The 20,794-nt window shown below is 47.1% G+C and overlaps 1 protein-coding gene across 1 annotated transcript in view; it reads left to right on the top strand.

The window, feature by feature from the left end:
* EPG5 (ectopic P-granules 5 autophagy tethering factor) overlaps window positions 1–20,794 on the top strand; it is a 160,672-nt gene that overhangs the window by 11,373 nt on the left and 128,505 nt on the right. Inside the window, exons 2-6 of the mRNA XM_068252178.1 lie at window positions 2,788–3,690; window positions 10,922–11,165; window positions 12,818–12,954; window positions 16,458–16,565; window positions 18,608–18,681. Coding sequence (XP_068108279.1) covers window positions 2,788–3,690; window positions 10,922–11,165; window positions 12,818–12,954; window positions 16,458–16,565; window positions 18,608–18,681 — 1,466 coding nt within the window. The remainder of the gene's footprint in view (window positions 1–2,787; window positions 3,691–10,921; window positions 11,166–12,817; window positions 12,955–16,457; window positions 16,566–18,607; window positions 18,682–20,794) is intronic.

Below are 20,794 nucleotides of genomic sequence, written 5' to 3'. Positions count from 1 at the left end.
CTTTACCTTTTCTCTAATAGATCATCAGAGTGGTTTGTATGGCTGATATTGTGGTGACGCCCCTCCCACAGTGTGATGTCATGACCATGGTCCTGACAGTTTGCTGTCTGTGAACCTCATTGCATTGTGTGAAATAATGGCTTTTTTTACAGCAAGCAGTATCTCCCTCTGTGCATAGAACACTCAGTAACGAATATTCTGTACAGATCACCTGGCAGAACGAAAAATGTCACCACAAGTGATACATTTCCGAATGTATATCAGGGAGAGGAAAGATTTTACAGTGGACAAACAGTGACTAAATCTATAAATGAATGTTGTATTAAAATAAGCTATTTTATTCATTATGTTACTTTCACTACAGTGGCGTGGTGGTTAACGCTTCTGCCTTGAAGCGCTGGGTCCCCGGCTCAAATCCCAGCCAAGGACGCTATCTGCACAGTTTGTTCTCCCCATGTCTGCGTAGGTTTCTTCCGGGCACTCAGGTTGCCTCCCAAATCACATCCCCCTAAATTGGCCCTAGACTATGATACATACACTACATGATACATACATAGACCTATGACTATGGCAGGGATTAGATTGTGAGCTCCTCTGAGGGACAATTAGTGACATGACAATATACTCTGTACAGCGCTGCAGAAGATGTCAGTGCTATATAAGTAATCATTATTAAGCTATGTACCCACTGAAAGATCGAATCATGTGAACGATCATTCCACAGAAGCAGATTGATGTGAACAATGGCAAAAGACTGCAACCGAAATGCCAAATGATCATTAAACAATAAGATGGTTAAACGATGCCGGATGTAAGTAAGGTGCCATAGACTTTAACCACTTCGCATCCAGACCTTGTTTCCCCCTTATGGACCAGATCAGTTTTGACATTTTAGCCATGTCCCTATTTAATCAGCAATAACTTTATCCCTACTTATGACACAAATGAAATGCAGTATATATTGTTGTTTTTTTTTCGAGACAAGCTAGGTTTTCATTGCATAGCATTTTTTTTCCCTTAAACAATTTGTTTTCCACGCATTTTGATGGGAAAAAGAGGAAAGAAATAGAAAACAAACACCTTATTTCTCCGTTTTAACATCTCCACTTTAAAAATAAAAAGCATTACTGCAGATAAAAACACGCATATTGTATGGCTATTTATACCGTTTATCACAAGATTACATTCCTGTCACAAAGCATGAGAAAAAGAGAGAACACCAAGAGCCCAATATAGTGTAGTATGTACTGGTAAGGTATAATTGATAGAGTAATAATATTAATTTAATACTCACAAACCAGGGTCACCAGCAGGCAACCACTGTCAAAGCAGGTGGGGAGATTGTCCTGACCCCACTCAGGATCGCTCTCTGTAGTTGAAGAAGGAAGGGTACAACCCTCCACCAAGGGTGGACTTGATGTAGATAATAGGATAACAGAGGCGCCAATAGGATAAAAAACACTAAAAGAACTTAAAAACCCATCTTGGTAATAGAGGAGGCAGTGGTGGACTCACCCCCTCCAAGCAGAACACACGACTGTGGATTTTCAGTCAAAACAATTTTATTGGATACTCCAAATAAAGTGCAACGCGTTTCACGGGATACAAACCCGCTTTATCAGGCAATAACAGATAGGAGTAAACAGCATCTGCCAGTATCATCAACACTGAGCGCCTCTGTGATGATGATACTGGCGCTCAGTGTTGATGATACTGGCAGATGCTGTTTACTCCTATCTGTTATTGCCTGATGAAGCGGGTTTGTATCCCGTGAAACGCGTTGCACTTTATTTGGAGTATCCAATAAAATTGTTTTGACTGAAAATCCACAGTCGTGTGTTCTGCTTAGAGGAGACAGTGGAGGACTCACCCCCTCCATTACCAAGATGGGTTTTTAAGTTCTTTTAGTGTTTTTTATCCTATTGGCGCCTCTGTTATCCTATTATCTACATTCCTGTCACAGCTTATGGTGAACATATTTGATTCTGAAATAATGCTACAGTGTGTATTTTTCACTATGGACTGAGAAAACAAACTTATTTTTAATGATAAAAATCAATTTTATTGGCTCATGGAACATATATTCCCTTTCACAAATTACTGCTACAGCAGGTAGTGCCAGAGATGTGCACTGGAGCAAGCCCAATCATGCTCAGCTGTGTTTCAGCTTCACAACTTATATCTACGTCCTCGTGGCTTAGATGAAGTCACAGAGGACATAGATTTACTGTAGTGGTGGAAAAAGGGGTTACGTCTTTACGGACACATCATTTAGGAATCGTTCATAGTATCGCACATACTGCTGACTATGAACGATTATGAGCCGAAGTGACACTTTCATTTTATGCTGCTGTCCTCTTGTCACGTTAAAGTTCTATTAACTTTCTGGCCCCGTTCCGTCTGAAAACAACATCCCAAAACTGCGTGGCCACCGAGTTCTGTCACATAGCCCTGCCCCGCTGCTGAAACAACGCCATCATTTTTTCTCTATTCGCGATAGAAAACACCATGGCGGCTTTTCAGCAGGGGCAGAGCTACACAATGGAACTCTGCCCGAAAGAGTCACTTCAGGCTGTATAACCTCGATAACATGTTCAGATTCAGAGCAGGTTCCTCAAAAGCCTTTCTGGGTCCTAGTTGTGAAAGGTCCTGATTGTTTCAGCAAGTGAAGTCAAGACAAACAACGAAAACGTTTTGACAGTTTTTTCCAAAATGTTTTATTTGTGTGAAGTTCCTCTTGAAATGTTCTGTGACTTTTGTTGACCATTTTTCTTTCTTTCTCTTTAGACAAAGAAGAAGCAGGTGATCTCAGATCTGAAATCAGAAAAGGCACCTGTGCTGGAGGAAGAGAATGATGTGTTTCTTCCTGTATCCGACAAAAAATCCACCTCCGAGAAGCCGAAAACTGACCCGGAGCCCCCAGATAACTTTATAGAAATTCAGCTCAATGATGACACAGGGACATCTGAAGTGCATCGAATTAGTGACTTGTCCTTGGCTGACTCATCAACTGTCGAAGATGCCCCCAAATCCCCCACCACAAAGAACAAGGATGAGCCAGAGGAACCCTGTGTCTCTGACAATCTGGTGTTGGACTCCTCTATAGAAAAAGGAGACTTGAATGTCAATGTTCCAGTACAGACCCTTGAAGTGACCACCAATGCTGCTGAATGCCCTGAAACAACAAGTCCTACCTTAGAGAAGGACCCAACCGAGGTCCCTGATGTCAAACCAGCTGTGCTTTCTCTAAAGGAATTGGATGCCGGTAATGCTCAACCATTTACGGAAGCTAAAGAGATCTTTCATTTGTCCAAGGTGGCCTCTTTGTACCCGGAGCTGCCTGTACAGGTCGTGGATCACACCAGGGATGTGGCCACCATCAAGCCCCTCGTGCCCAGCGAGAGGCTTTATCCGGAGCTGCCGCACCCGCCTAGGCCCGTTCCACTCACGCGGGAGCAGCTGAAGATATTTGAGCCCTGTTCTTGGCTGGAGAACGTGGACTCTTTCACTGAGGAGTTTGAAAGGATCGCTCACCAGGACCGCCACGAGTTTCACGAGCTGCTCATGAACTATGGCCGATGCAGGAAGCAACTACTGCTGGCCGATTCCAAGCTGCAGATCATGATTTCCGACTGGAAGAACATCAAGAGCAAAGTGTGGGATTTCAAGGAGGAGCACATGACCGTGCAGGTAATCTCCTAGATGTGGTATGAGTGAGGAGGTGCGTTTTTTGTGGTCTAAAGCCCCTGTCTGGGTAAAAAATATTTACTCCAGTGCCCCTTTCCTCCTTGCAGATGGGTATGAAAAGAAGTTTTTAAAATGACACCTAGATATCTCAATTGTGAGGTAATGCTGCTGATGCTTCGTGGATTTATCCAATGACTGGCAGGCGCTTTTTGGAGATGCTTGTATGTCCAAACTCCTTCCCCTCGCCCTCATTTGACCCCAAAGGCAGAGGGAGTTGGGTAACATTCAGCTTTGCGCCCCAAATCCTGACTACATGGTATAGTGAGCAGCTGCTTAGCCACGCCTCCCTTTACAGAATACCACATGGCTCAATGGTAGCATTGATGGTCATGTGACCTCCACTTCGTAACTCAGAACTCGGGTATCGAGGAGTCTTTCTACAAACTTAAACTTCTATCCTTCTGAAAGGGTTAAATGGCGTTAAAATAATTTTTGTCTGTGCATGTATTTTAAATGTAACTGCACTTGCCATCTAGCATTACAGTGACAATTCTTTAAAGGACACCTGAAGGGAGAGGGAATATGGAGGCTGCCATATTTATTTCCTTTCAAACAGTGCAAGTTGCCTGGCAGCCCTGCTGATCTTCTGCCTCTAATTCTTTAACCTCCATAGCGGTATCCTGAGTCCTGCTCGGACCAGAAATCTGCAGCTCAGAGTGGTAACCCCCAGCTGGATCCGTGGGAGGTGTGTAATGTGCAGGGATGCCAAAGATCTATCTAGCGGTATAATTTTTAGGGTCTAAAAGCGTGTGAAAAAATTGCACTGCTTTGAGACGCTAAAATCCGGAAATAATCATAATGCCAGGGAGGTTAAAGTGAACTAGAGACGAAGCACCCTCATGTATTTACCATATATATATATATCAGTGGGAACATTAGAGAAAACACCTACCCTGCTCTCTGTTTCATCCTTCACTGCTCAGCCTGCTTGTTAACAGCCCTGATAAAATCCACGACTGAGCATTCAGTCTGGCTTTGCTCAGGAATCTTTATAGCTGAGTCTGTCTCCTCCGATGTCTTTTCAAGCCCAACCCTGCTGGCTCTGCTTTCCTGTTCTGTAAATTTGCAGCATCACAGAGAGCTGTGATGAGTTGGGAGGAGCTGCTAGTGTAAGGGTATATTGAAAAACTTTTTTTTTAATCTATATTTGTTAGTCATAAGAGGTTTTTCAAAAGGGTGATTTCATTAAATAATATGCATTTCTGATGAACTGTGTTTTGCATGGAGTTTTAGTAAAAAAACACAAACGGCACACCAGAGCGGTGAAAATATCAGGTATAGTATTTATTTTGTAAGATATATCGCGGGATATGTTTGTTTTGTGCCAAAGCGTTCATCTCTGGTTTCCTTTAAGGGCCAGTTTCCACTACATACACGTTCACAGCGTTTCCACGGTTGCGAGCTGCTCAAGGAACCGCTGCCTATCTTTGCAGTGGCTTGTCATCCAGATCGCACTTCGGTGCCAATCTGGACAGCATGCTGTAGATCTCTGCAGCATGCTGCCAACCCCATTAGCCATGCGTAGAATACCTAGCGATTCTGGCTGCGGCTATGCAGTAGAACATGAACCGTGGACATATTGGAAATTACCATGGCTCCCAGTGGAAATAGGCCCTAAAGGGAATCTGGAACAAGAAGTGTATGGAGGCTACCATATTTATAATGGCAGTTGCCTGGCGGGCCTGCTGGGGCTATTTGGCTGCAGTAGTGTCTGAATCACACCAGAAACAAGCATACAGCTTATCTTCTCAGATTTGACACCTGATCTGTATTTGCTTGTTCAGGGGCTATTGCTAAAAGTATTAGAGGCAGAGGATCAGCAGGACTGGGATTGTTTCATAGGAAATAAATATTGCAGCCTCCATATAACTCTCTCGCACAAATTACTATAAAAACACTGTAATTTGTCCGCCAGCAATAGCTGGAAGCCGAATTACATGTTTCACTACTATCCATGGCGACCTCGAGGGGGAATAGTATTTAACATCGCCAGGACTTTTGCAGGAGCAGGGTGAGATGTTTTACAGCTTCACCCTGCGCCCAAATTTCCCGGCGGCTTAAGCATATGTATACTGAGGGAGTGGGGCACATCTGGCTACCATACTGGGGAGGGTGGGGGTCACATATTTATTTAATATAAGGGGAGGTTGGGTCCAAATAATTGTATAATACCGTGATACCGTCATACCGTGGTATTTTTTTAGACGGGTATCATATCATGGATTTTCATACCATTGCAACCCTTGTACACACGTCCCCTAGGGCAGTGATCTGCAAACTTGGCTCTGGGATCTGGACAGCAACAGAGGCTGGGCTGTATAGGCAGACCAGCCTCTGTATGAGGATAGCATTGTCAGAACCCCACCTCAGGTTCTCTTTAAGTTACCTCCTCTGTAGTTATTTTCACACGCAGTTAACCTCCTTAGCGGTATGGACGCATTATTACGTCCATTACCGCCGGAGGTCGTCGCTCAGGCCCCGCTGGGCCGATTTGAATAATTTATTTTTTTTTAAACACGCAGCAAGCACTTTGCTTGCTGCGTGTCTCACCCGATCGCCGCCGTCGATCCGCCGCGATGCAGGGCCCCCCCAGGCGAGACCCCGTGCATTGCCTGGCCAATCAGTGCCAGGCAGCGCTGAGGGGTGGATCGGGTCTCCCTGTGACGTCACGACGTCGATGACATCACGACGTGCGTCGCCATGGCGACGGGGGAAGCCCTAAAGGAAATCGCGTTCAAGAACGGGAGTTCCTTATGGCTTACAGCGCCGGCAGCGATCGGATGGGTGGGAGGGATGCGGAAGGGAGGGGGGCATCATGTAGCTAGCGCTAGGCTAGCTACATGATTGAAATTTTTTTTTAAAAAAAAATAGCGCTGCGCTGCCCCTGGCGATCTTTAATAGAACACCAGGGAGGTTAACAGCCTGTCTTTAACTTTAGAATTCTGGAGTTATTTTAAGGATTGAAGAATTAACTGAAAGAGAACCCGAGGTGGGTTTGAAGAATATTATCTGCATACAGAGGCTGGATCTGCCTATACAGCCCAGCCTCTGTTGCTATCCCAAACCCCCCTAAGGTCCCCCTGCACTCTGCAATCCCTCATAAATCACAGCTACGCTGCTGACAAACAGCTTGTCAGAGCTGGCTGTGTTTATCTCTATAGTGTCAGTCTGCTGCTCTCCCCGCCTCCTGCAGAACACCGGTCCCCGCCTGCATCCCTTCCCTCCCTGCTGATTGGAGGGAAGGGACGGGGGCAGGGACCGGAGCTATGCAGGAGGCGGGGGAGCAGCTGAGACTGACACTACAGATGTAAACACAGCCTCACAGCACGGCTGTGATTTATGAGGGATTGCAGAGTGCAGGGGGACCTTAGGGGGGTTTGGGATAGCAACAGAGGCTGGGCTGTATAGGCAGATCCAGCCTCTGTATGCAGATAACATTCTTTAAACACACCTCGGGTTCTCTTTAAAGACAGAGGAAAAGTTAATGTTATGTTTGCCTGAGGTAAAATGTTTCCTGAATACTACATGTCTTATCACCATGGTGACAACTCTAGAAATGTTATTAAAGACAGGAGATAAGCTTAGTGAATTGAGGCCAATATATATATATATATTCAGTGTAAGAACACTCCTCTTCAGTTAGAAATATAGAATAAAGGCTAGATATGAATAACCGGATCAATGCGGTCAGACCCTACTCAGAAGCAGATTTCTAGCACTGTGGGCCTGATCCAATTTACTATTTCTCCTGAGTTTTCGCCTAGGAGATATTCAGTGGCGTAGCTAAAGATCTGTGGGCCCCGATGCAAGTTTTACAATGGGGCCCCCCAAGCACTCTATACATAATTGATATGGCGCACCAAACCTGCCAATGGCAAATACAGTGTCAGAGGTGCAGAAGGGGATGGGGAGCAGCTTGTTAGTGATTACCACTGTTCAAAGCATCTACAGAAGAGATTATTATGAGCACAGGACCAATAGAGAGCTAATACTGTAGTTGAGAGAGGGACCCTCGGGGCCCCTCTGGCCCAAGGACCCCGATGCGGTGGCTACCTCTGCACCCCCTATTGCTACGCCCCTGGAGATATTTTAACATTTTACCAAGAAAAGGCCTTTTAAGCCACCAGCAAGCAAGACCATATTCAAAATAATTCTGACAGTACTTTTTCACCTACTTCTGTTACTCTTTCATTTACTGGAAAGTTATTTTAAACAGAAGAAGAAAATTCTCTCCTAAGGCACAGGTGTGGAACTCCAGGCCTGGAGGGCCAGATCCATGCCAGTGTTTAGGATGGACTGAGAAAGAGAGGAATGTGTTCTACCTGATGGACCGCACCTTTCCTGATTCAGACTCGGGGGCAAACCCAGGATTTTCAGGGGGGGGGGGGGGGGGTGTTCCTGAAAGGTTTCCCTCAGCCACGCAAAACACAGTATAATGATATGGTAGGACATTATGCCGGGCACACATAATGCAATTTCCCGTCCGACTGACAGGATCTGGCAATTATTTCCTAAATTTGCGATTTGCTCCCGATCAACAATAGGATCGATCAGGAGTTTGGATACAGATAATAATGAGGACAGCCAACATTGGTAATGAAGGGGAAAGTGAAGCATTCACACTATTAAGTTCACAAGTACACACGCTGCTGCTCCATCCACAGTCAATTGTAGCAAGGAAAGAAAGGGGGCAGTGCTGTGAGCTACAGGATGCCGGCAGATATTCTGGTGCCTCAACTTGTGCCTGTCCCCAGACACTGCACCGGCCCTGGTCTGAGGGGGGATTCTGGGCAGCTGTAATCCCCCCCCCGCGTTTGCCTATGAGACTCATCAATTAATTTGAGCTAATCCAAAAATGTGTGAGGATCTCGGCCCTCGAAGGGCCGGTTTGACATCCCTGTCCGAGGAGAAACCGTGAATTGGATCGGGCACTGTGTACTTTTTGTTTATTTGCTGAACACGTATAAATCTCTTATCTGCCAGTCTAGTGTAATAAATATTAAGCTTCTGGCTGTGCTGCTGGCAGATTGCCTTTTCTTCTGTTAGCTCAGTAGGCCGTCATGTCAACATTCCCAGGGAGGAGTCTGATGGGGAGGCATTCACTATCGGCACAGGACGGAATCCAACACACACCAGGGAACAGAGCAAACATGAGCAATGTTCCTTACAGGGTCACCTTACCAGTCCTCCTACCAGGGCAGGCCATGTCCAACCAAACGCACTCTGGGGGTTTTCAACTAGGGAATACAGAGATCACATGTTTAGCCCAGATGCAGTAACTGCAGCCAGATTCTGCACTAGAAGTTAGGGCTGGTGCACACCAAAACCCGCTAGCAGATCTGCAAAATGCTAGCAGATTTTTAAAGGTTTTTTTTTATTTTTATGAGGCGTTTTGCTAGCGTTTTGCGGATTGCTGCTGCGGTTTTCAGTATAGTAGATTTCATATATTGTTACAGTAAAGCTGTTACTGAACAGCTTCTGTAACAAAAACGCCTGCAAAACCGCTCTGAAGTGCCGTTTTTCAGAGCGGTTTGCGTTTTTCCTATACTTAACATTGAGGCAGAAACGCATCCGAAATCCAAAAAATGCCTCACCCAGGCATTTTTCGTTTCTGCAAAACGCCTGCCGCTCTGGTGTGCACCACCCCATTGAGATACATTGACCAAGCAGATCCGCAGCCGCAAGCGGATCTGAAAACGCCCAAAAAGCCGCTCGGTGTGCACCAGCCCTTAAAGTGGGATTGTCAGCCATAAAAATAAATTCCATTTACCCACTGTTCTGTGTTTATTATGCAGTCTACAACCTGACCCGGCGTTGCAAGCATTCCAATATGATCATGTGTCTGCTGTAATGAATCTTATCCCAGTCAGCCTGGCTCTATTTAGTATGTTGCTGAGGAGAGGGAAGCTTGCTATCTCCCCTCCCACATTCCTGCTCCTCACTGATTGGCTGAGGACAGTTCAGTGTGACAGGATGAGGCTGAGAAGGGAAATACACCTCACCCCACTGCAGAAGCTGCTGAAATTTGATCTATGCTGTGCTCACATGTGTTTACAAAGCAAGCTAGATATGACAATGCAGTTTCTCGGAGTAAAAAAAAAATAAGGGAGGATATGTTATATCCGTATTGGCTTCAGTCAGAGGCAGTATAGATGGAAAATGCCTGAAATTATTTTCTTTATTTACTACTGTATATAAAATTCACTAATATCAGAATGTGGACAGTACAATACATATGCTATGTAAGTAGAGCAAGTACCGTATTTATCTACTTGTGTGTTGTTGTTTTCCTGGGGTAGTATGGTTGTCCCTGCTGCTTTAAAGTGCACCTCCCACAAGCCTCATCAAGTCACCTGTTTGCATTGAATGTATTTTAGCAGGCTGTGTTGGGCTCAGTTCCCATTTGCGACAGATCGTGTTCGCGCCAGGGGTCGGATACTTTGCACTGTGGGTGCTATGGACAATGCATCCGCTTGTCCAGAAATAAAGCAGCACGGCTTGGTTTCCACTTGTTACAAAAACAAACATACTGCTTTTTTTTCAGACAAGCGGATGTGTTGCCCAAAGCTGCCTCTGGTGCAACCCGGTTGAGTGGAGAGAACCCAGAGCTGTCCGCCCTGCGCCGAACGGATCAGATGGGAACCAAGCCCAAGTATGGACTCTGCGGCAAATGCATCCGTTTTATTTAGTGAATCTTCTATTTAAGAGGTTCCACCTCCTGCTCTGAGTGGAGCTTCCAAAAATGTACCTAACTGGTAGCCTTCAACTTCAGATTGATATTTAGAGGCTTTCAAGTACTCCAGGCCAATCTATTTTAGAATATTTTTATTTTTTTTTGTAATGTTTTTTTGTTACGTTTCCCTGCTTCTAATTAGTACTGCTGTAATGTGTATTTATGGCCTCTTGTCACTAGGGGGAAGTGTGAGGCAATAACAGAGGACTTCTGATCTCAGTTTCTATATTTTCTGCTAGTAGAGGGAGATCAAAGCATTCCAAGAATTTACAGAATTAATTCTGCCGATTTGAGGTCAAAAGCAGAGCACTTGTCTCAAATGAGATAACTCTATTGAAGCTGCTAATGGGTTAAAGTGGCAAGCAGCTGGAAGGGTGTGTGTGTGGTGGAGGTGTGATGCAGCATTCAGTGACTCATGGCTCTTCTTGCTCTTCCCTGCAGGGTCTCTGTGAAGATCAGGCGAAGGTGGTGGGGTATCACCACTATCAGACAGCGGAGGTGAATGCATCGGCACTGGCTGACCTGAAGAGGCTGTTTGAGCTGAAGTCGGATCACTTACATCAGACGTTTGCTTTGCACTCGTACACATCAGTATTATCCCGGCTGCAGGTCGAGTCTTATATCTATGGAGTGGTCAACAACTCGCCCTTTCTCCGATCTGTTGCTGTCTACCACCCAGACCATGGTGACTAACCGAAAACATCATTTTCACTCACCCTGCCTGCCTTTCTCTCTGTTCTCCCCATCACTCCCTTCTCATGCAATTCTCTGTGTGTGTGTGTGTGTGTGTGTGTCTCTCTCTCTCTTTCCTTCTTTCTGTCTCTCTTGCTCGCTCTCTCTCCCTCTCTCTCTCTCTCTCTCTCGATTGTATTTTCAACACCTGACTGTATGGTAGTTTTTTTTTTTTTTGTTCGAATATGTTCAGTGTACCTATAATGGAATAAAAAAAAAAGTTCCCCAAATGGGTACTTGCCTAAATAGAGAGAAGCCCCTGTCCCCTTTGCTGTTCCAGTGCTGGGACTCCTCAAAGGCTGTAGACTTGTGGGCGGAGCTGGGCCGCACTGTGAAGACAGCTCACGCCTGCGCAGAAGCACGGAGCTGAATGGGCTTTTTCCGCTGAGGTTGAGTGGCTCTGAGCTACTGGGCAGGTGCGAGTCATTCCACTCAGTGTGGCCAAGCTCGTTCACATTTAAAAGCATGGCAGCAAACATCTGAGGGGTCCCAGTGAGGAGTGGTGGCCAGAGGACATAGGAAGCTTCTGGAAGCTCCTGAGGCTGCCTCTACTGAAGTAAGTATATAACTTTTTAGACCTGTGGATCTCACAGGTTTTCTCTAAAGTGTACCCAGAGCTAAATAAGGGTGCCCGGTACAGAAGAGGGAGAAGACGGGCGGCGGCGTGGGAGCGATCCAGGCGGATGGGGCTGGAGAAAGCCCCAGGTATGTATAAAACTCTTACTTTATTCAGTTCTGGTTTCCTTTAAGCAAGGGAGAAGGAAGCTATAGTTTTATTCTTCCTCTTACAGTATTAAAATGCCAGTGATTTCTCCTCCTAGTGACCCTGAAGTGAGAGGGGTATGGAGGCTGCCATATTTATTTCCTTTCAGACAATCCGAATTCCCCGTCTGTACCGCTGACCCTCTGTCTTTTTAATACTTTTTAAAGGACACCTGAGATGGACATAAATAAAAATTGTATACATACCTGAGGCTTCCTCCAGCCCCCTTCAGGCTGATCGCTCCCTCGCCGTCCCCCTTGGCCGCTCCAATCTCTCACTGGACGGCCCCCAGTACATCATTAGTCACGCTGATCAGCACATGCCTGGCTCAGAACGCTCCCGGCCACTGGGGCATGTACAGCCATGCTGACTTACCAGGTTGCCTAGCGTGGGATCGAGCCAGCCTGGAAGGATGGCGAGGGGGTGACCGGTCTAAAGGGGGCTGGAGGAATCCCCAGGTATGTCTACATTTATGTATATGCCCCTATCTCAGGTACACTTTAAGTCACTGATCTAGAAGGAGATTGCAGACATTACTGAGGCAGAAACATCTGCAGGGCTGCCAGGCAACTGCCAATTTTACTAGGAAATAGACATGGCAGCCTCCATATCCCTTCATACAGGTCTACTTTACACAAGCCAGTCCACTCCAGACTTCCTGTGAGAACAGTGATGGGGGTTCAGCTTCCATGCACGGTTCTATGATTCAAGTAATTCAATGATTGTTAAAAGGCCTTTGGTTCATTGTAAGTTGTCGGCTCCCCAGCGCAGGGCAGACGTGTAATGTTGCTCATGTTTTGTTCTTGGTGTTCCGTGTGTAACCTTCCCCTCACTATTCGCAGCTCCGCAGAAGCTGGAGGGTTCCCACTCCGACCTCATCTTGCTGAAGGAATGTATCAGCGTCCTGTTCAGCTTCACCCGCAGAGTCATCGATGACACCCAGTTCCAGAACGACATCATCCTCTGGCTGCAGAAGCTGGTGAGTGCTCCCCAGACCCCGCCTGCTCGCCCTCTATTTATACCTGGAACGTTACGCCTTGAAAAGGGCACCCGGTGGTGATATATTATTATCCTCTATAATAAAACCCGTGTCCCTGCGTCACGTTGTCTCTGTGTAGCTGGGTTTGTGCTTTTTGCTACTGCGCATGTGCGCAGCACGGACCCAGACAGCAGTTGGGACTGGAAGACGGGGCCAGTGAGCCGGGCGGATGGGTGCGCATGCACGAGCGGCGGGTGCGCGCGCGGGCCTTGTGCGCGTGCATGCAAAGTTTTAAAAAAAACCAGACCTAGAACCCCGTTGGGTCTACTAGTTGATCTATAAAGTGCCAACATATTCTGTGGCACTGTACAGAGTAAGAAATAAACATGGGGTACAAAATAATACACCAATATACAGAATCGGCATAAAATACAGAATCGGTACAAAGTACAGAATTGGTAATAACCGTGACAAAATTAATAATAAATATGTACCAAATTCAAAGACACAAAAGGGTGAGCGAGCTCTGCCCTTGCAAGGTTACACTCTAAAGGAATGTTGGGGGGGTTAGTATATAAGTTCGTTTTGAGGGCCCAACCGACAGATCTACTCAACCCCAGTGACACTGACTTACCCCTCCCACCCCCCCAGCGCACATCCCATCATTGTTCGTGCCTTTCCCCCACCCACCGCATGACGGCAAACATGCGGCGCACCTCCCCCCTCCCCCCACATAGCTACACAGCTTACGCCCCATGAGCAGCCTGGCCCAGCAATATCGCACAAGAGGATCAGGCCGTGGTCTCCGACCGGCGACATAAGTAGAGAGTATGTGCGCTGCCTTACACTGGCTGAAGTCAGAGTAAATTGTATTTTTTCTTGACTCGTGTTGACTCGTACTGTGACATTCGAGTAATCCCTTGTTCACATTGCGTTCCGTTCTTGTGTCCGTCTGCATTGGGCAGTTTTTGAGGCATCTTTTTTTTCCTGATTCCCGGCATTTGGGGGGGCGATTAGTTTTTGTGAAAAGTGCTTTTCTAAGCGTATTTTTCAGAGCGGTTTTGTAATTCACTCCCTGAAGCAAGTCAGGAAATTAACTTTTTGATCCGAGAAAAGAATAAATACATGTATGTATTCTTAAAAACGCAAATGCAATCGCCTTGTACGCGTTTTCCGATTCTCCTATACGTTCCATTGAGGCGGAATCGCCCCGAAAATGGAACACGCACCTCTTTCCTAGCCACACAGCGCACGACCCGCGCAGATATGAACCTTCTCATAGACCTTCATTGGCCACGCGGTCGGGGGGGGGGGGGGGGGGGGCGTTTTCAAAAACCGCACACGGCTGAAAAATGCTCAAATGCCGGCAGTGTGAACAAGCCCTAATGGTGGTAATATCTGCTGATGGAAGGCTAGACAGCTTTATCTGCAGTAGGATACAAGCAAGGCTGATGAGAGCCGGAGGTAGTTTTCTGTGAATTGCAGCGTTTCTGGTTTGGCTTTCGTGACGCGTCAGACAATAGGCGAGCAGAAGCAATGTTGTTCCCATAGAAACCTCTCCATCTGCTGGAAGATGGGGCTACTTGACATTAATTGGTCATCTGTCAGCTGCGTTCTCCTATCAGTCCATTCACCTCTTGTCCCTCATTATACCCTTCATAATCTTTATATAGTCCTAAGATAAAAGAGCGGGAATCACATGGCTGCATTCTGAAATGAAGGCAGTGATCTTTATAGCCCAGTTCTAGGAATGTTATATTCGGTCTTCCTCTTCCCTTCTTTTCCAGGGTTTAAGGGGGCGTCATCTTTTGAAACACAGTCGAGGACCTCTTACTTCTTATGTGTCCTATTTGGATACTGGTTTAAAGCACATTACATTTTGACATGTAACACTGAATTTTTTTTCCCAGGTTCACATGTAAAATGTATGTATACATGTATATGTATATACACGTATATACGCTCTGTCCTCCCATTGGAGGTACAGTACAAGCACTTGTCCTAGAAATAGCCCAGCATGCCCTGGTACATTCTCTGCTGCACAGGAGCAGCTCTGTCTTCCCATTGGAGGTACAGTACAAGCACTTGTCCTAGAAATATCCCAGCATGCCCTGGTACATTCTCTGCTGCACAGGAGCAGCTCTGTCCTCCCATTGGAGGTACAGTACAAGCACTTGTCCTAGAAATATCCCAGCATGCCCTGGTACATTCTCTGCTGCACAGGAGCAGCTCTGTCCTCCCATTGGAGGTACAGTACAAGCACTTGTCCTAGAAATGGCCCAGCATGCCCTGGTACATTCTCTGCTGCACAGGAGCAGCTCTGTCCTCCCATTGGAGGTACAGTACAAGCACTTGTCCTAGAAATATCCCAGCATGCCCTGGTACATTCTCTGCTGCACAGGAGCAGCTCTGTCCTCCCATTGGAGGTACAGTACAAGCACTTGTCCTAGAAATGGCCCAGCATGCCCTGGTACATTCTCTGCTGCACAGGATCAGCTCTGTCCTCCCATTGGAGGTACAGTACAAGCACTTGTCCTAGAAATATCCCAGCATGCCCTGGTACATTCTCTGCTACACAGGAGCAGCTCTGTCCTCCCATTGGAGGTACAGTACAAGCACTTGTCCTAGAAATGGCCCAGCATGCCCTGGTACATTCCTTGCTGCACAGGAGCAGCTCTGTCCTCTCATTGGAGGTACAGTACAAGCACTTGTCCTAGAAATGGCCCAGCATGCCCTGGTACATTCCTTGCTGCACAGGAGCAGCTCTGTCCTCCCATTGGAGGTACAGTACAAGCACTTGCACATTTGGTGGACTACAGGTTAAGTATACCGAAGGACTGCATAGCCAGGCTAGACAAATTGCTGGTACAGTATCCAGGGCTCCTTAAAAATTGCTGCCGTCACTGAATAGAGGCAACCACTTGCTTCCTGTGAGTGGTCCGATTCCTCCGTGGGCGGGACTTGCAACACATCCTGCAAACCGTTCTTCTCACACTTGAGCCAATCATGAAGCCATTTTTAAAAAGTAGCCAATTATTATAAGCTACTTGCATCTGTGATGCAAGTGGCCCCGATACCTCTACGGGCGGGACTTAACACATCGCCTTAGTTTTGCAGCCAGACGGCCCACTCTGATCTGCACTACAAGTGAAAGTAGCTCCTCACGCTGCCATGGTACCACACTCCAGACGCTAGAGCAGCAGACCACGGATATCACACTAACATATGACGCATGCACTGCCCACTTTTTACTTTATCCAGAGTTAGCATCATGGAGGGACCAAAAAAAAAAGAAACGTTTACTATAACATTAGTTTTATTATATCCGGGTTCTCTATACCAGGCGTTTCTCCTATAGACTTACAATGGAGATTGACCAGGAACTGGAGAGGTAGTTTACTATACTTGTGTTTATTATAATGAGATTATACTGTATATAGGCCTGTATGTATGCATGTATTACGTTATTGGCTCACGTGTTTCGCCCTCTCCGTGTCACCCAGGTGTCTGTTCTGCTGAAGGTTGGCTGCCTTGGGGACCATTTATTTCTTCTGAACCACGTGCTGCGCTGCCCCGCAGGGATCAGTAAATGGGCCATACCCTTCATACAGGTAAGTAGCGGTAATATATAGTCACAAGGTCAGTTGCAGTTGACTGTACACAATCCTTGTCTTGCCACATCAGCAAAGCAAAAAAGTTCAACAATCCTTTTCAGAATGATCATTAACCACTTAAGGACCGGCTGATAGTTCTGTGATCTGTGCTGCGAGGGCTCTTCAGCCCACAGAACAGATCAGGTTTGTGGCAGGGCGATCAGACTCTTCCCCCCCCCCCCCCCCCTTTCCCCACTAGGGGATGTCCTGCTGGGGGGGGTGGGGGGTTTGATCGCCGTCGCTGCCTACTGATGAGCGGGGGGGCTCCTCCAAGCCCCCCTCCACAGCGATATTCCCCGCCTCCCTCTCCTTCCCTTCCTCTCCTCCTTACTAAGGGAGGTACAGGACGGCGATCCGTCCTGTACCGCCTCTGATAGGCTTCAGCCTATCAGATGCCGGCGGTCCCCGGCCTCTGATCTCCTTTGCAGCGCTGCTGCAATAGCAGCGACGTAAACACCAGGGATTTCTTCCCCGCGTGTTTACATTTCGCGTGCAACCCGCGACCGGAGGCTCGCAGGCTGTTCACGGAGACTATCGGCGGCGGCTGGTCGTTAAATGGTTATTATCCATTATTAATAAAGTTTACTTATGTTTTTTGAGTCTTCCTCATATTTCCAATTTCATAGACAAATACACCCCACACTCCTCCTGTGCTTCTCTAATATTCTCCCATACACATACCCAACAACTTAAATTACCTGCTATACATCGCAACGCAGGAAGATGGATCCAGCGGCTTCCCCCTGAGCAACGATCTCTCCCTGATCCATCTTCCAGCTGGTATGTGCAATGGGCGCGAACGCGACTTCATGCAATCACGGTACTTTGTGCTGGAATCATCGGGGATCTTAAAGGGAACCAGAGACGCCGGACATAGAAAAAGAAAAAAGATTTCATACATACCTGGGGCTTCTTCCAGCCCCATAAGCTTGGATCGCTCCCATGCCACCATCCTCCGCTTCCTGGATCCGCCGGCACCGGGTCCCGTCACTTCCGGCGCACGCAGCCAATTGTCCGCATCACAGGGGCTCCCAGCATACCCTTACGCGTGCGGCTGCTCAGTATGCAGCCGCACGCGTAAGGGTATGCTGGGAGCCCCTGTGATGCGGACAATTGGCCGCGTGCTGACGCCGACTGGCCATAACTACAGGACCCGGTACCGGCTGATACAGGAAGCGGAGGACGGCGGCGTGGGAGCGATCCGTGCGTATATGGCTGGAGGAAGCCCCAGGTATGTATAAAATCTTTTATTCTGGCATCTCTGGTTCCCTTTAAAGATCCAATCCGCCATGATGTCGATGATAAACGTTCACATGATCATGTGCTTGTACCTACATTGCGAGATCGCAGAAACAACCGCTTGTCGCTCAAAAAATTGCTGGTCGTGGGAAAATGAACTGAAAAAGCGAGAGGTTGGCATGGGCCTTTAAGGCGATTTTCCCGACGACCGGTGATCTTTTTTTGACTAACAAGCTCTCGTTTCCACGATCACCCAGCTAGTGTTGAACAGTAACAGTGCTGTACACAGGAAGTGACATCTGTTTACTTCCTGTATATGGCGGCTGCCGTTACTAGGCTACACTAGCTGCCTTCACTGCAGGTCACACCGATCTGAGGTGTGATGTGAAGTATGCCGTCTGGCAATGCGGAAAGGGGGTCCGTACTTTCTTTAGGAGGGGATGGGAGCAGAGGAGGTAAAGGGGTGGGGGTACAAGCAGGTGAACAACATTCCCGCAGCATCTGTCCTGCAGCGGGGGGGATTCAGGACACTGGTAACCCCGCCTACGTCCGTGCTGTTCACTGTGTCCCCGCCTTTTCTGCCTCCAACTGCCGCTAGGGCTTATTTTAGTAGGAGGGCTTATATTCCAAGTATGCTCGAAATACACGCTAGGGCTTATTTTCAGGGGAGGTCCTGCTTTCGGGGAAACATGGTATAACACTGAGGGTTAAATACATCTAAAACTTTTAAGGTTATGCTTTAAACTTCTTTTGATTTGCAGGTTCGAGTTTTGCACAACCCAGCCGGAGTGTTCCACTTCATGCAGCAGCTGGCGGTCCTCATGTGTCCTGTCAGGTGAGGCGTCAGTCTTGTCTCGCCACTGCTGCAAAATGACTCCTAGAACTTCTGCTATGTACAGCAGTGGCAGGTTCAAAATTGCTATTTTGTTGATTTCAATGAGGAATTCGAGTCTGGCATAACATACAATATAATTTCCTTATTGCCCATATAGTTATCCTGTCTTCCTTTGTCTGAAAGTAATGTCATCTATGTAAGAATCACAATCCCCTCCCAGGTCACTATTCACAAGTATAAATGTATACAATAGTCTGTGGCTTTGGATCAGTGCAGCTCTCAAGCAATGAACACGCACTGGATTACACCAGGCAAAAAAAGAAGGGTCGATACTTACCTATGTACACAGAATGCTCTGTCTTCTCTCGCTCCCCTCCTTCCAGCGTTGTACCCCGCGTTGTGTGTACTCCACCAATTTGTTGAATAAAAGGCTATCAGCCCTTGGAAGGCTTCTGAAGCACTTGTGTCCCTAAGTGCTTCTGAAGACAGACGGCTCCGAACTGCACATGCGTGAGCGCGCTTGCTTGCATACTTGCGCATGCGTAGTACGGAGCTGCTTGTCTTCGGATGCACTAAGGAACACAAGGTGTTTCTTTTGTTTTTTTTTGCCTTTACATTCGGGGGGGGGATCTACTTAACCGGGGCTTCATCCATCCCCTGGGTAAGTAGACATTATTGTTGCCTGGGACTGGATGGAAGTACCGTAGATCCTTTTTTTCCCAGAACGTCATTTCGGACAGCACCCCTGGATGAGAGACTGGTCTCCCTCCCCACTGTGGACAGGAAACTGTTAAAAGAAGAATTTGCATAAGCAATAGGCAGCCACATATAAGATACTACACCTGCCACAGTACCTCAGTTTAGTTTCCTGTCCCGGACGGGATGCATGGGAGAGGTCTCCAGGAGTGCCATCCATGTCAGGCGGCAGGGGCAGCGTTTTCCAGGGCTCCAAGCAGCACTGTTCAGTGAACAGTCGGAGCCCTGCAGCGTGGAGGAGGCTTCTCCATTGGAGGCAGCAACTTTATGCGCGCAGGTGCGTGCATTGGAGAGAGTTCACTTCCGGTTGAACCGGAGGTAGTCACGCGCTGGCGTCCCGCGTGATCTGAAGTCTGAGCCGGGCGGCAGGGGCCGCGGCGGTGATTAGGAATCGGCATACAGCTGATTCCTTAAGGTAAGAAGCTGATTAAGCATATGCTTAGCCGGCAGGGGCCGCATGCATAATTGGATCAGCTGCATCAAATCAGCAGCACAGGTATAAGTTTGTAGAGTCCATGATGCACTCTGGTTTGTGGCTGAGATCATGGAGGACGCCTCTGGGTCAGCTCCTGCACAATCTGCTGAATCTGCCCAGGATCCCTCTCTGGCAAGTAGATGTAATTATGTTTCTTCTGCTTGGCTGGATGTATGTTATGTATAGAGGGATTTGTCTAATGGCTGGCTATCGTTTATTATGTTTTATACCCCAAAAGACATAAGACTGAGAAGGTTGAAAAGTCTGAAAAATCTTCTACTCAGTCCAGTCAGCATGGATTGGCAACTCTGAATGGAAATTGTGCCAGTATTGTACAGAGAAGGTCCACAGCAATAGGAAATTAAAGATTCTGCTATTGCTTCTACCGCCTCAGCTGCTTCAGATGGGCCTGGGACTAGTACTGCTATGGCTTATCTACCTGTTATAGCTAATCCATCATCTCCTATGTTGTCTGCACCTCTAACTATGCCTCCTGCTTCCAAGAGACATAGGCCTCTATTTATTGAGCATTCCTGCATGCGGTAATGCTCAAAACAGCTGACTTTACCCACCATTTAGTAAACTGTGCATTCATAAAACCTGTGTCCGCATAAAAATTTATAATTCCTGAGCAGGTGCCAGAAATTAACACCTTGTGCGGAGATTATCACAACACAGGTCACTGAAGGTTAAAGACAGACCTCCCAGGCAGCTGCAGTGAGAGCAGAACAAACTGCATCCCGGAATACCCAGGCTGTGTTTTTAACCCCTTGGGTACCTGTTTTCAGATAAATTTCACATCAGAAAGCCTGCATGTGTAACATTCTTGAAGTTCTTCTAAGCTGCAGCAATTAAATAGATTGTTTAAAAGAACTAGACAGA

Source organism: Hyperolius riggenbachi, chromosome 1 (assembly GCF_040937935.1).
Source record: "Hyperolius riggenbachi isolate aHypRig1 chromosome 1, aHypRig1.pri, whole genome shotgun sequence".
Taxonomy (NCBI): domain Eukaryota; kingdom Metazoa; phylum Chordata; class Amphibia; order Anura; family Hyperoliidae; genus Hyperolius; species Hyperolius riggenbachi.
This window is presented reverse-complemented; position numbering and strand designations above follow the sequence as displayed.